Source organism: Heptranchias perlo, chromosome 7 (assembly GCF_035084215.1).
Source record: "Heptranchias perlo isolate sHepPer1 chromosome 7, sHepPer1.hap1, whole genome shotgun sequence".
NCBI classification, from domain to species: domain Eukaryota; kingdom Metazoa; phylum Chordata; class Chondrichthyes; order Hexanchiformes; family Hexanchidae; genus Heptranchias; species Heptranchias perlo.
This window is the reverse complement of record NC_090331.1, coordinates 18,274,427-18,289,637: the sequence shown is the minus strand read 5'-3', so window position 1 is coordinate 18,289,637 and position 15,211 is coordinate 18,274,427. Positions and strand designations below refer to the sequence as shown.

Genomic DNA, 15,211 nt, shown 5'->3' with positions numbered 1-15,211 from the left:
TCTTATGTACCTGAGAAGGTAGACGGAGCCTCAGTTGAATGTCTCATCCAAAAGATGGCACCTCAGACAGCGCAGCACTCCCTCAGTACTGCACTGAAGTGTCAGCCTAGATCTTGGGCTCAAGTCTCTGGAGAGGGACTTGAACCTACAACCTTCTGACTCAGAGGCAAGAATGCCACCACTGAGCCAAGGGGCAGGGGTGGGTGAGGGGGCCAGATACCAAGCAGGAATTGAGAGAAAGATCGGAGGCGACTGAAGGCTTGGTTGAAGAATTGTTAGGAGATTTTTGAAGGTGGGCAGAGATGTAGCAAAGAAGAGGGCTATAGGAAGAGAATTCCAGAGTGCAGGGCCATAATGATTGAAAGCTCTGCCAGGATTGTGGAGTAAAGGGAGAGGGTGTATAGAAGTTCTGACCCTGAAGAGTGGAGGGAGTGTACTGGGATGAGAAGGTTGTAGAGTTTGGGTGGGGAGATGGATTTGTAAGAAGGACAAGATTTTAAAATCAATTGTTGGGGATGAGGAGCAATGCAGTTTAGAAGGGCAAGAGTAAACTAAGTGAATCTGCATAAGACTCATACCCAATAGTGCTGCTGAAAGAAGTCCTAAATTGGTTCCTGCATTGTTGAAGGCATTGGCCTTTGTGGAGGAGCTAAACTGAGTTCCCATCTACATGTCCTACTGACTGAAAAAAAAAGGTGGCCTTATTTCAGAATGAGTAGGGGTCACCCCTAATGGCTTAGACAATATTATCAACCAGTACTTGGCCACACAGGGACCCAATGTAGATAAGATGGACGCTCTCAATGAACTACTCTAGTCAAGTATTAATCAAGTGTGCCAAATGTTTATGGCATAAATGATAACATCTACACTCCTTACAATGTGGTTTAAAAAAGCAAAATGATGTATGAATACATTCAACATTGCTTTTATTAAAGAAAAATTTGTTATTGTACAAAAGGTGTATATACATTTAGATCGCTAGATCTATTCTGTGTGCTGAAAGGAGTTGGTTACAGGAAATGTCCAGGCTACATGTTGATCAAAAATAGTCAGCTCGGCGCTCTTATTCAAAACACAGTTTTAACATGTTGTATATTTACAGACTGGAATGGTTGTCCAATGTTTGAAATTTCTTTACATGAGATGCTTTATGCACTAAGAACGCACAACAAAGAACACATTTCAGCTCATATATATTGAAAAGACATTTTGCATATCTTTCACAATAATTCTCACACATAAAGAAACTATTTTCATTAAAACACCGCATGTTAACTAGCATAGTACGAATAGCACTGCCATATTACAAGCAAATTGCTGGAAACTGTTACCAAAATGTCTTAAACTGAAAGGATGCCTTCACTATTTGAAAATAACATGACATAGTAAGGCACTTCTTGATGCTATAATATGGGCATTCCTAGCTTATCGGTGCCGTATCATTTACAATGAACAATGTTCACAAACTATCAAGTCTGCATTGCCATGAGGTTTTATAATGATATTTTACCAGATGCAGAATAATTAAGAGCTAAACTCTGAAAAGGAAGCAGTGTACAATATGGCTTTGATGGTACCTGTCAATGTACCGTTAGTTCTTTCACCTCAGCCAAACTAGAATACTTTTCAATGACATCGAATCAGCTGATACACACTGGGGAGTTCACATTAATGAAATACAAGAAAGCACACATCTACTATTTACAAGGAAGAAATGGGCAATGTTTGGTTTGTGCCCTCGCCTGTTTGGTCTAGTGTACAGTATCAGTGCTTTGCAATAAAAAAAAAGAGTCCCGTTTCAAATAACACGTCAATCCACCAGCTAGTTCTTCAAAACACAGCAGGAAATCATTATTCACAAATATATAAGCCTTTTGTAAAATGTCCTGATTCTCTTTCTGCAGAATAAAGGTTTCTTTTTATACATTAAAATACAAAGTCTATAAAAAAAAACTGCTTTCTTTAGGAATGTTAATGTTTCGAAACAATCTGTTTTTAAGCATCTCGCTTTGAAATTTACTGGAATCTGAAATTGGAAAATGTTCATTACTGTTCTTGAACATTTAAGACATCATATTAAGAAATTTGTTTTCCTCAGCCAAGGTAGTCAACATAGAGCTCATGTCCCCTATTGCCATGTTAGTCAACCCGGCTGGAATGGGCTGCAGAGTCAGAGAATTCCGGGGAGTTGTGAGACGTGAGGAATTTTGGGAGAGATTCTGCAGAATGCTAGGGCTCAAGGTGCCCGATATCAAGCTAGAATGGTCACCATCATCCATGATAGCATCGAAATCTATCTGTGCATGCTCTAGGCTGTGGGAGTTTACAGTACTTGATACCTGGTTGGTGCCTGGTGAGGCCATTGGTGTAGCTTTAACACCTGACATACGCTGTTGCTGCTGAATAGCACAGTCCATTTGGCCACTGAAGTTGCCATTTTGTTCATACATGTGGATCTGACCAGAATAAAACATCAAGTTGCTGTTTGAACCATCATTAGTACACTGTTGAGACTGCATTGATAGTTGATTACCAGGTCGATTTTGGCTTACTTCTGATTGTCCATGCCCAGGGCTCATGCCATTCATCTGGAGTGGGCTTTGCAAATAACTTTGTTGTTGCATGGTTAAAGAATTAATCAGACCATGCTGTCTTGTTAAGGGAGTTGAACCCTGTGGAGGATGGGGCTGCATCATTCCACGACTTAAGTTGTGTCCAACAGAATTCATTACGTTTTGCCCTGGTTGGCTGAAATTCTGCTGACTTGGGCTAACATGGCAATTAGTTTGGCTTAAACCTCCATGAGCAGCAAAGGTAATGCGGTCTGGATTTCTACTAGATTGGATGTGAGACCCAAAGTTCTGTTGGCTTGGGATATGCATGCCTTGTCCTGGTGCACCTCTCCCATGGCAACCGTTCATCGACATAGGCGCCTCATTTGTGGCCGTCATTTGCTGATGAATCTGTGCACGGACTTGTTGGGCCTGTACGTAGTTTTTGATTGCTGCATCTTTGTTTTGCATCATTGCTGTCTGCTTAAAGTCCTGTGTACCTGTCGCCGCAGGTGAACCCATGATATTGTTTACTTGCATATTACTGCAAGACGTTTGGCTTAGGGTTCTGTTAGCAACGTTGGGACTAAGCATTTGGTTGGACTGATTGAAAGTCTGGTGCGGGCTGAGAGGTTGATTAACATTCTGACACAGGCTCATCTGCTGAGATTGCTGCTGCTGTTGTTGCTGCTGCATATAGTTCATTCTTTGTCCATTCACACCGATACTTCTTTGCATTAAACTCTGTTGTGCCAGAGTCATCTCATTCTGATTCATTGTCACAGTCTGCTGAGCAGAGTTGAGATTCTGGTATTGGTCAAACATCTGCTTTTGCTGAACTACTGCCAGATTTGATCGAGAGAACTGCTGCTTTGACTGATCAGGAATAACATCAACAGTACCTGAGCTTACTTCATTCCACTGAACCGGCATGCTGTTCTTGTTCATGTTAGATGATCCCTGGTATGGTTGACTCCCTGGACTCATCTGGCATTGTGTCATCATAGAACTTGACTGATTCATGTTACTATCTACCATTGCCATTCCACGTTGAGCATACATGTTCTGATTCTGCATGTTCATATTTTCTTGGAAACCCTGCATTTGGCCAATAAAATTTAAAGAATTATTATCTTGAGCCAACCGATTTTCCTGAGAGTTGATATACTGTACCACATCATCGGGCAGCATTATATCATCCTCAACACCTTGAGCATCAATGTCACCTGCCGCTGTTTCCATGGCAATGTTTTCACTGATGCTTGGTGGCCTAGGTGAATAGGCACACCTGTGGAGGCTTCCATCCGATCGAGTGCCGTTTTGAAGGCTGAAGTGTCGTCTGTCCATCGCTGGTGGCAACGGGAGTGGGTTCATACTGTTCATACTGTTGAAGCGCTGGACTCTTGGAAGTGACAAAGGATCTACAGCGGTTCTCCTTACTGGATCGCTTGCCCGCCTGGCAGTATTGCCAACTACTTCATGAGGTCTCAGGGCTGTCGTACCATATCCACGTGGAATGCCATCACTACATCGTCTTTGAGCAGCAGGAGGAGGAAAGGGAGAAAACATGGAATTGGGGCCATCACCTAGGAGAGACATTCTTGTCTTCAGACTCATTCGTTCCATATTTGGCAGTGGTGTTGGTGGTGGTCCACCAGTTGCAGCAGCATATTTAGCCTTCAACCTGTACTGCTCAGCTGGTGTGAGGTTGAGCAGGCCACCACAGTAACTGACCTCGCTGGATCTCCGTGATAAATCAGTGGAGATAGGATCATAAGAGTCAGCAGAGCTGATGTTATTTGGACGGCCACCAATGTGAGAAGCCTCACTGGAACGGCGGCTGGAAAAATAAGGGGAAATGCCAGAGGATCTTCGACTGACTGTATAAGCTGAACTGAGTGTGCTTGTTGTACTGTCACGACGCTCATTCAGTTGATTCAAAACTGTGATCTCACTGTTGGACAGTTCCATTATTCTGGGGTTAGGCAACACAGCAGTAGAACCACCAATACTTGAATTCTCCAGTGAAGTTCCTGAAAATATATAACATACATTAAGTTCTGCTTGATTAAGGGGAAGCTAGATAAGTACATGAGGGAGAAAGGGATAGAAGGATAAGCAAATAGGGTTAGATGAAGTAGGGTGGGAGGAGGCTAGTGTGGAGCATAAACAATGGCATAGATCAGTTGGACCGAATGGCCTGTTTCTGTGCTATAAAATTCTACGTAATTCTATGTAAATATTTAACCAAACAGATACTTAGCATTAAAATGTGAATTTTTTAAAATTGCGAAGGGTTCTACTATCTAGCCAAGACCAAAAGAAACAACTTACCATTCATGGGAATGAGAGGCAGCTTGGTGTTTTTGACTGGTGGCACTGGGTTTGCCCATGAAGGAATATCTCTAACCTGCTTCAATTTTTCTTTCTTTAGTTGCTCAAGTCTTTGGGATGCTGTCATGTTCTTTCTCAACTGAAGGCTGATTGCTGAAGTTCCAGATGAAACAGTGGAGTCCACAATTGGGGAATCATCTAATGCGGTCAAATCTCCCAGGCTACCTCCACTGTTGATGTTCATTTCTACTCCACTGTCATTGTTGTTGGTGCTGCCAAGTGGCGATGGTTCACTGCTGCACGATGATTGGCCACCAGGGCTGGACTGATACATCTGAGGTGAAAAAGAATAGAAGATTCTTTCAGGGTTCCAATCAGCATCCATGGACAACAACACAAAGATCACATAACTATATGCACTATTACTTCATAGTTTACTATGTGTAATACAGCGATTATTGTTTCTTTTCTCCTCCATTCCCCAAGGCATTGATTCCTTGCTTGGGTACAAACCCCAGGCAATGGTTACCCTCAACTATCTTGCCCAGTGGGCATTACACATTTGTGAGTCTTCACAATGAGCACTATCCTGCTCATCCAATTATGAAGGACATTGAAGCCGAGCCGGATCCTGTGTCCACTACAAAGGGAGTCACTGTACGATGTTCAGAAGTAAGTACCCTGGCTGATTTTCCCTTCCCTAATCAAGGAGTGCTGCAGCTTCTCTTTGGAGCTTCTAAAGCTGCCCTCAGCTAACTCAATGCACATTCAGAATGGAACCAGAGACCTTCCGGGTCGTCATGGTTCAGAAACAGAGCGGAGAAGGCTCGAGTGGCCGAGTTGCCTACTCCTGCTCCTATTTCTTATATTCTGAGCCATCAAGAAAGTGTATCTTTTTTAAGACACCATCTAATTGACCATTGCAGCTGCAACCTCAAGCCCATAAAAGCTATCATGATGCGCAAACAATTGAACCAAGTAAGTGTAGGCTAGGCAAAGCCTTGAAAGTTGTCCCGCAGCACTTGTTAGGCTATTCTCTTCATTGTTTAACATGTGAATAGGTACGTCTGTGCTCATTAGGGCGAAAAATGGGACAGTTTTCCACATTGGACACCGAAGGATCGATTTTAACTCGGAGTGGAAATCGGGGGTAGGGGGGTTGAAGCAGTAGGTGATCCCTCCGCCCTTGCCCCCCTCCCCCGGAGCGTGAGGCATGGGAGGTTTTAACTCCCAGGTCCCACTTGCATGCCCTGACACTGACTCCCGCCCGCAGCCAATGGGAATGATATCAACTCAACGGATGGGAATGGAAAGTCGAAGGGAAAACCATGGAAACGGTCCCTGGCTAGGTAAATGAGGAAGTCGGGGGCGGGGGGAGGGGGGGTGGTATCGGCAAAGATCACTATTGGGGGAGGGGGGGAAGCCCAGGGAAAGGATAGACCAAAGTATCCTTGCGGGGCCAGGAGGAGCACTCACGCTCTTCTTGGTCCGCAACAAACCCTTAAAAAGTAATTTTAAAAATATACCTGGGCCTCCTGCGGCCACGTGCTGCTGGCTCAGAAACCGTGCGGCCGTTAGCCGGCCTGCAGCTGAAATGGCTGTGCGTCCCGATGACATTTAAATCAGGCCCCCGCTCCTGTGGTTTCCTTGTGCCTGATTTCAGGTAAGTTAAGATGACGGGGGTGGGAATGTGGCGCGAACCCCTCCCCCCGCTGCCATCTTAATGCCCCACCTGCACCCTATGCTCCGGGCGGGGGATTGGGCTAAAATCAGGACTCGAGTGTCAGTCTTAAGAATGCCAAGTCTGATAACAGCACAGCCAGATCCAAACAATCACTCCACTCTGCCCAACAATGAGTCTCAACTCCAAACTTAGAAAAGCACTTTGGTGTATAAGTGCAAATTTGTTCTCCACCCACACCAGCTGTCCCCATATCTCTGAGATTATTTACCCAGTGACGATTAGTTCCACTGCTGAACAGGAATTGGGCTCAAGGTCATTTCACAGAGGACCCAGCCATAGCCGACAGAGGAGGCTTTCATCTCATCAATCAGTACCCTAACCCACTGCACTACTCAGATTCCCAAAGGCCATTTTTCTGTAGGGACTAATTTATCTGAATGGCTTGAATGTTGCTAAAAATATATTTTCAAATTAGTTAAGTTTGGATTTTTTTTAGTTTGTCAAGTAAGTTTGGCACAAAAGCAGAAAATGCTGGAAGACACAACGGGACAATCAGCATCTGGGAAGAACTGAAAGATAAGCCAGCTCTTTTGTAGGGTTGGAATAAAAAAAGAGAAGTAGGGGGTAGAAACTATAGATAATCCAATCACAGAGAGGAAGGTGACGGGTTGAATGACCTGCAAACAATGCTTTTAAGAGAAAACTGTTAGATGACAGCTCGGCGAGGCATTGGAAAGACAACAAAAGAATCGGCAAATAGCTAAGAACTATGAAAAGCTATGGGCTATGGGGGGAGGCACACAAAAGAAAGAAGGCAAGAATATGGGGGAAATTGGAGAAAGAAAATAAAAACCTGCAAATGCAAGAGGTCTGAAATGAAAACAGAATGAAAGTTAAAACGAAAGCAGGGACATTGAAGCCAATTGTAGCTCACTAGCTGAGGTGAGCTAACTCAGCACAGACAGGTAATCAAACCTGGGACTTCCTGGTTTGTATGGTGGAGCCTGTACACACTTGGTCTACACAGATGGGCAATTTCTGACCTACTTGTTAATAGGAGGACATGTTTTAAAAACACACTAAAGTCACTGTTCAACATTTTGCACTAAGACTGTGCTAGTCCTATCGCAGTGCAAATACAATGGAAGTGGTTTATGTTATGGAGGAAGAACAGTATTCTCCTCCCTGCTCCCAATACCAGCCACAGTTTCAAATACATGGAAATGACATGGCCACAACACCTACTCTCGTGACCATTAAATTCTACTTCAGTGGAAGTTCGATTATCAAGCGCAGGGCAAAAGGTAAGTGCAGGAATACAACAGTTTATTTTTTAGCAACACTTTATTGAGGAAAGCCTGTGCCATTCATAAATATTGTCACTAGTGTCAACTTATTGAAGTTTTCACAATGTAGGTCAACTTTTAGAATGTGGGGTTTGTGTACTTTTCAACAACTGACCATTGCTCTTTGACCCCGGGTTCTCGCTCAGCAGCTTGTGGAAACAGGGTTGAAGAGAGAAGGTCAGGGAGTTGAGGATCCATTGATTGGTGCTTACAGGAGGAAGCTTTAAAGGGATACACTCTTACTCAGTGTTTACCAGGCCTTGTGTTATGTTCAGTGAACACGTGGATGTAATGATGGACTTAACATCGAATAAATGATTGCATTTTAGTAATGATGTGAGGCTGTACTCCTTCTTGAGGAAAAAGACATTTCTCTTAATTTCTTAACTCCTTCCCAACCGTCAGATAGAAATAATTTTCATATTAACTAATGGGGTACTGTGATTTTAAGATAAAAAACATGATTTATTTTAAAACTGCACAGCATTTTGGCTATCGTTACATGTAGTGAATCTCTCCAGGTGGGGGCTAGTTCAAATGTTCAACATTCATCGAGGGACAAGTTCTTAATCTCAGGCGATTCCTCATGGGGAGGGGCCAAGCAGAGGCCTGACGCATCCCTACTGGGAGGGGAGTAACACTGGAGCCTGAGTTACCTCAGGTCAGTCTGTGTACCTACTGACAGCAGGGTCAAGAGCAGCATTAGCAGATGACTGGGAGTAGGACACGACCAAAAAATGGAAGACAGATAGAAAGTTTAAAAAATGGGAGTAAATCGTTAATTACAAAAAAAATTCTCAACATGCACTCTCTCAAAGAACCAGCACAGGCACGATAGGCCAAATGGTTTCCTTCTGTGCTGTATGATCCTATGCATTTTACCCTTATTATAAATAGATTTCATGTTGGTAATTTTTAAAGCAGCCTTGCATTAATTGTACTATTTTTGTAACTTATCTGAATTTGAGAAATTACAACTGTATCAAACCTGGTGTGCTAGTCTATATGTGACGACAGTGGTTAAGCCTTCTAAGTACAGGCCAGTAACTTATAAAGCAGCACTGTAAAATCTTACACCAATGTGATTTATATAATTTGCTCAGAAAATAGAGATGGGTTTTATATTCGGCTAGGATTAATATGGAGGATTTTATGAGTAGGTTCAAAGCACAGCTTCATGCTTACAAATTGTATCTCTAAGTTGTTTAGATAATGTGTCCCATGTCTCCAGTTCAATTCCAACTGTTCCACGTTTCATTTCCCCCCAAAGTACTGTAACAAATTATGCCTGCTGCTTATGCTACTTTAGACAAATCTAAAAGTGCTCCATTTCACAGAAATATTTATACACGTTTTATATCTTTTTTCTTTAAATAATGCACTTCACGAATTGCATTTACGGATGCAAAGCAATTTCTAAATATTTGTTTCTTACCCCTTCTGAAAACCTGCTTGTTTTACTTCAGTGCTGTTGAAGCACTTACAAACAGGGCGTCATCGATTGTAATGGAGCATGCTTAGTACAGTCATAAAGCAGGACAGATTATAACAAAACAGGTGCTTAAGTAGCCTTTACATTGCTCACCTTAGTACCGACTGTCCTTAGGAAGGTACAGTCAGGAAGGAAAGAACATTGAGGCAGCAAACAAAGCAACAGACACGAGAGTCAGCAGCAGAAGAGGAGGAGGAGGAGACACTGTTAGTAGGTTAGTAAAGAGTCACAGTGGGTTAGTTTCACATTCTTGTTAATGTAAGAGACATGCAGGACATGATAAACCCCAGATCAAAACTGCTATATATTAATGCAATTTCCAGCTAAAGTCTTTCAGGAGTAACTTAAAATTGATAAAAGTCTTGCCTCCCTTCCTTTAAACATTTGTGGTGCAATTTTCCTGCATGCTCCCTGGTTGCAAAACACAGGAAGTAGGGGGATGGCCCATTACCCAGGTCTCTACTCCTTTACGAGGCACCAGTATTTAAGGGGCTTCCCTTGAGGAAGGGGCTGAGTGCCTGTGTCTATAATAGCTGCAGGCTAATGGCAGTGATTTCAAGGAAGTGCAAGAGGGCATTCCTTGTCCTCTCCCACCTCATTTTGCTTTTCATCTGCCGCCGGAGCATTCATTTTGAGGCGTGCCTAGAAGACGACAGCTTTGAGCCTTACATCCAGCCCATCTCCGATTGAAGGATCGCCGAAAGACAGGCAGGAACCGCCCTCGATCCAAAGATAAGGCCCGTTTCTTTTTTTACAGGGATATAGAGCCAGTCTTTCTAGTTGCCGTATTTGGATGTCACCCAGAAAGCCCTGACCACTCCCCGCCCCCACCCCACTTCCAGGTACTAGGCCCTGTCGGGCATGGGCCCGCAGCAGGGGAGCACCTCGCCGTGTAAATGACATGAACCTGCAAATCCAGGCAGGTTCACGTCTGGTCAGTGCAGGGCCCACAGGAAAATCTGACCGTTAATATTTCTGCATGTATTTACATCAAATTAGTTTTAATCCCCCTTCCCACGACATAAGTTAGGTTAAATATTTAGATTATAGTTTTATAACACAGTCAGAATTTTTTGTAACCCTATCTGACATTTGATGCAATGTAGAAGTTACAGGTTGAAAGAGCCAAGGTTAGAAGTATCAATACATCAATCACAGGTTGAATATCAGCATTAATTTACACGACTACAAATCTTGTTACTGGAGAACGATTGACTTTTTCAGATATCCATAATTCAATCCAGTATCTTTACTGTTCATATTTTCTTTTTGGATTAATATTAATTAATATGCACAGGCACGACAGGCTGAATGGTCTCCTTCTGTGCTGTATGATTCTATAATATTTTCTTTGGAAAATCTAATTGTATTAGGGTTTTGCAGTTAATTGTTGTGACACCCCTGCTATTTACCGCTGGCTAGTGCTTTGTCTCTCTAACCAACAGCTATTGGTCTTACCATGGAATTTTCAGTTTTGATGGTTTTCACTTGCAGACAGTCCTCCAGGCCCCCACTGGTGCTGTTTGCCTCAGCCTTTTCCTCAGCTGCTCTGTTACCGTGCCCGATGGACACTTCATGATCACCGGGCTCCTTGGGCGGTGGGGGCCTCGGATGGATGTCATTGCGTTGCTTTTTCGTCACATGTGCATCTGGCCCATGCACAGTCTTCACGTGTTTCCTAAGGGAGCTCGGGTCTGTGTACCTCTTGGTACAACCAGGAATTTTACAAACATATGGTTTCTGTAAGTAGAATAAACAGCGTCAGATAAAGATTAGCAAACGATCTTGTGATAAATATAAGATAGTCACTAATAAATCCAATAAGGAATTCAGGAGAAACTTATTTACTCAGAGAGTGGTGAGAATGTGGAACAGGCTACCACATGGAGTGGTTGAGCTGATTAGCATAGATGCATTTAAGGGGAAGCTAGATAAATACATGAGGGAGAAAGGAATAGAAGAATATGTTGACAGGGTGAGATGAAGTTCGTGTGGAGCAGAAACACCAGCATAGACCTGTTGGGCCGAATGGCCTGTTTCTGTGCTGTAAAATTCTATATAATCTCCCAGAGTCATTAGAACATAAGAAGCTTTAGGAAAACCAAATGGTTACCTGGCTCAACAACACTTCCCATTTTTCATATCGATCCCATTTATCTGATTTCTCGCCATTACCCTCAGCTCTTTGGAATATATCGATTTACCTTTTGAACTCCTTTTTATTATCCATTCCAATTTCCTTTCCTGATAGCTTCCCCCACGAGTCTATCACCCTTCCGGGCAATGACACAAATTTCACAAGCCTTGATCAAGATTAGAGATGAGAAGAATTTCGTTTTCCCCACTGAATAACGGCCATATGTAACAGACTATCAGCAAAGGTGTTTTATTCTCGGTCAGCTGACACCTTTGAAAAGCAACTGAATTAACAGCTGTTGAGAACGGGAATTCAGAGTTATAGATGCATTCATAGATCTGTTTGATTTACACGGGAGTTGGGAAGAGAGGATACAGAATATTGTAAGTGAGAGAGTGGAGAGTTGCGCATCAAGAAACAGGCTGATGCTCTTTTTTTGCCCCAAGCTTATGTTTTATTCTTATGGGTTAAAAAAAAATTCTACCTCACTTCCTTTATTACTCCTTGTTTATTCATTTTTAACTAGAATGCCTATGGTTGTTTTTCTCTCGGTTTTGTAGTTATTGTTGCAATTGTGCACCTCCCCCTCCTTTTCTGTCCATTTTCTCTGCTTTCTCATCGCCATGCTATTCTCCTTCAGCTAGGAGAGAAAAAGAGAGACAGTTTAATTGTCTCTCATTCTAGAATCTGTAGCTGTGCCAGGCAAGTAAGGATAGACCTTCCACCCAACACAAGAAATCTTGTCCAGAGAACATTTGGCCAACAGAATTGGAGTCCAGTGCTACAGATACCAGGCCACTGTTTCCTATGAAAGCTGAAAATTAGTGAGAATTTCCACCCAGAAACTATCCTTCACAGCATTAACATTGAATTTACTTTGTCCCCTCACACTGGTTAATTATCTTCATGTGAAAGAAATAAACAGCTGATAAAACTACCATTGAGTCGGTACAAATAGTTTGTTTCCATTTGTTTTTTCAAATGAGCCAACAGTATAAAAGAAAACCACATCAAAGGAAAGTGTGAAATCCAATCTATTGGTTTGGAGTCAAAAAGCAAATAGTTGTTTTATGTGGGATCTAATGGTAGAGGTTTTTGGAGCACTAATAAGCAGCACCACAGCAGCACAGTTGTGGGTTTGAACCCCCAGGTCAGAGCGCCTGATCTCAGTCATGTTGACCACAGGTCAGAAGCCTACCCATAAGGGGTTGGAAAAATTGAAGGGAGAATGGTTCTCAGGCTGCCCTCTTACACCTCAGAAAATTATTGCTGGATTGAAGCATAGACGTGGGAGTTTGCAGGATACTATTATAATTCATACGAAGAGTGCGGAGATTATATAAGAAGCAATGGGGGCCATTTTCGACTTTGTCACCTGGGCGGTCCCTTGGTGGAACTTATCGCCTGCCCTTCACAGAACCTGCCCAATTTTTGTTCCATTGATTATGTCATGCTTCACTAATCTGCTGGAATTCCTTGCGGAGGTAATTGACCGAGTGAATTAGGGCGATCCAGTTGATATTTACTTGGATTTTCAGAAAGCATTTGATAACGTTCCATATTTGAGGTTTGTGATGAAGGTTAAATGGAATTTATGAAAAGTAACCTAAATTGATTGAAAACTCACTTAGCAACAGAGAGCAGAACGTGACAAGGCTCTAGCTCAGGGGAAATGACTAGTGAAGTTCCATGAGGACTATTTAGATCCCTTGCTATTCATAAATGATATGCAGGAGGGTACATCTTGTACTTGTAATCAATAGCATCCAAAATATGTATAGTAATCAAACAACTGGATTAAGAAATGGTACAAGAATTTTAATGTGTAAGGTTATGCACACTGGAATGGTAAACAGCAAAGGTGTGTACACAAAGAAGTGCCAATTTCAAATATGGAAAAGAATTTGGATGTGATTATCGACTATCTGCTGAAAATATTTAGTCAATATGAAGCTGTTATCAACAGATATTTTAATGTACTAGGATGCATCTCAAGGGTATCTGACTGTAAGTTAGAACAAGTTATTCTAACCTTACATAGATCCTTGATGAGGCCACATTTGGAATACTGTGGGCAATTTTAGATACTCTACCTTCAGAAGGACAATGATTCATTGTCAAGAGTTCAGAGAAGAACAACAAAGATGATTCTGGGACTTAAGGCTCTAAGTTATGAGGAAAGAGTCACAGAACTGAATTGGTTTGCAAGAGAGCAAAGATGGGGATGGAGACATAATCCATAATTGATAAATATAAGCAGGTTATTTGCCTTGGGCTTTGAGTACAGAACTAGAGGGCATAAGTCTAAAATTAAGAAGCCTCAAGCAAGATATCATATCGAATGGGATTTTTTTTCTCCATAGAGTGCCATAAATGTGGAATAGACTCCTAGAAAAAGAAGTTAATGTTGCCTCAATCAACACTTTAAAAAAGACTTGCATCAATATCTAATTAGAAATGGGATATAAGGATAAGTACAGTCAGAGACAATTGAATACTATGTGGAACATGATGTTTTTGGAGGAGATGGGGTCATGGAAATGTCGTGCCAGGGAAGGCATCAGGTCACAGTAAGGTTTGATAGGTATTTTGGGAGTTATGCTTGATTTACCTGTGGGAACAATTTGAGGAACTTTTTCCTCAGGAGATTAAATGGGGTGGGTGAGAGAACAAATTGTACGTTCAGTCAAAGTGTCAAATATCCTTTCCTCATCCCATGCTTTGTTTTGCTCTCAGATCACTGATCATACATTTTCTGTGCAGGATCAGTCAATGCAATAGTGTTGTGAACATGGCAAGTGTGACTGACATGAACCGCTCACTATTGCTGGAGTCACAGGAAACTTTAACACAGCAGGATTTCACAGTAAGGCTGAAATATTCAATGTACTAACAGACATGTTGGGAAAATACCATTTGTAAGCTTCCCTCGGAATGGATTTTCTGGATACAACTTGGAGGGCTAAAGTACACAAATACATCCTTTCGATATCCCTGACCAGGGATGAGATTAAAAAATATTCACTTTACCCTCAGGTATTTAACATTGGTCTTTCAAAGGCAAATGGCAACTATTTAACTATGACCATTTTTTAATCATCAAACTGATATTAGCGTCTTCCCTACGCCAGCCGTGGCTCAGTGGTAGCACTCTTGCGCCTGAGTCAGAAGGTTGTGGGTTCAAGTCCCACTACAGGAACCTGAGCACATAATATGGGCTGACACTTCAGTGCAGTACCGGGGGAGTGCTGCACTGTCAGAGGAGATGTTAAATCAAAGCCCTATCTGCCCTGTCAGGTGGATATAAACAATCCCATGGTACTATTTCGAAGAAGGGCAGGAGAGTTCTTCCCGGTGTCCTGGTCAACATTTGTCCCTCATCCAATATCACTAAAACAGATTATCTGGTTATTATCACTGTTTACGGGATCTTGCTGTGTGCAAATTGGCGGATGCATTTCCTATATTACAACAGTGACTACACTTCAAAAGGACTTCATTGGCTGTAAAGTGTTGGGACGTCCTGAGGTCGTGAAACGTGCTATATAAACGCAAGTCTGTCTGTCTTTCTTTCTTTCCCAGTGGTGATTTGTGATTCACACACCTAATTTCAATCCCTGGACAGGAAGTGTTATCTTGCCTTGATTCAAGTCCAAGCAGCCT

At 42.3% G+C, this 15,211-nt stretch overlaps 1 protein-coding gene across 5 annotated transcripts in view; it reads right to left on the bottom strand.

Annotated features, from left to right (window-relative positions):
- Positions 1–912: 912 nt before the first annotated feature.
- Positions 913–15,211, bottom strand: part of gli2a (GLI family zinc finger 2a) — a 301,684-nt gene continuing 287,385 nt past the window's right edge. For all 5 annotated transcript variants that reach the window (XM_067987118.1, XM_067987117.1, XM_067987120.1 and 2 more), the window contains 3 exons: positions 10,870–11,151; positions 4,890–5,223; positions 913–4,588 (listed from right to left, as the gene is read on the bottom strand). In XM_067987118.1, coding sequence (XP_067843219.1) covers positions 2,067–4,588; positions 4,890–5,223; positions 10,870–11,151 — 3,138 coding nt within the window. In that variant the 3' untranslated portion in view covers positions 913–2,066. The remainder of the gene's footprint in view (positions 4,589–4,889; positions 5,224–10,869; positions 11,152–15,211) is intronic.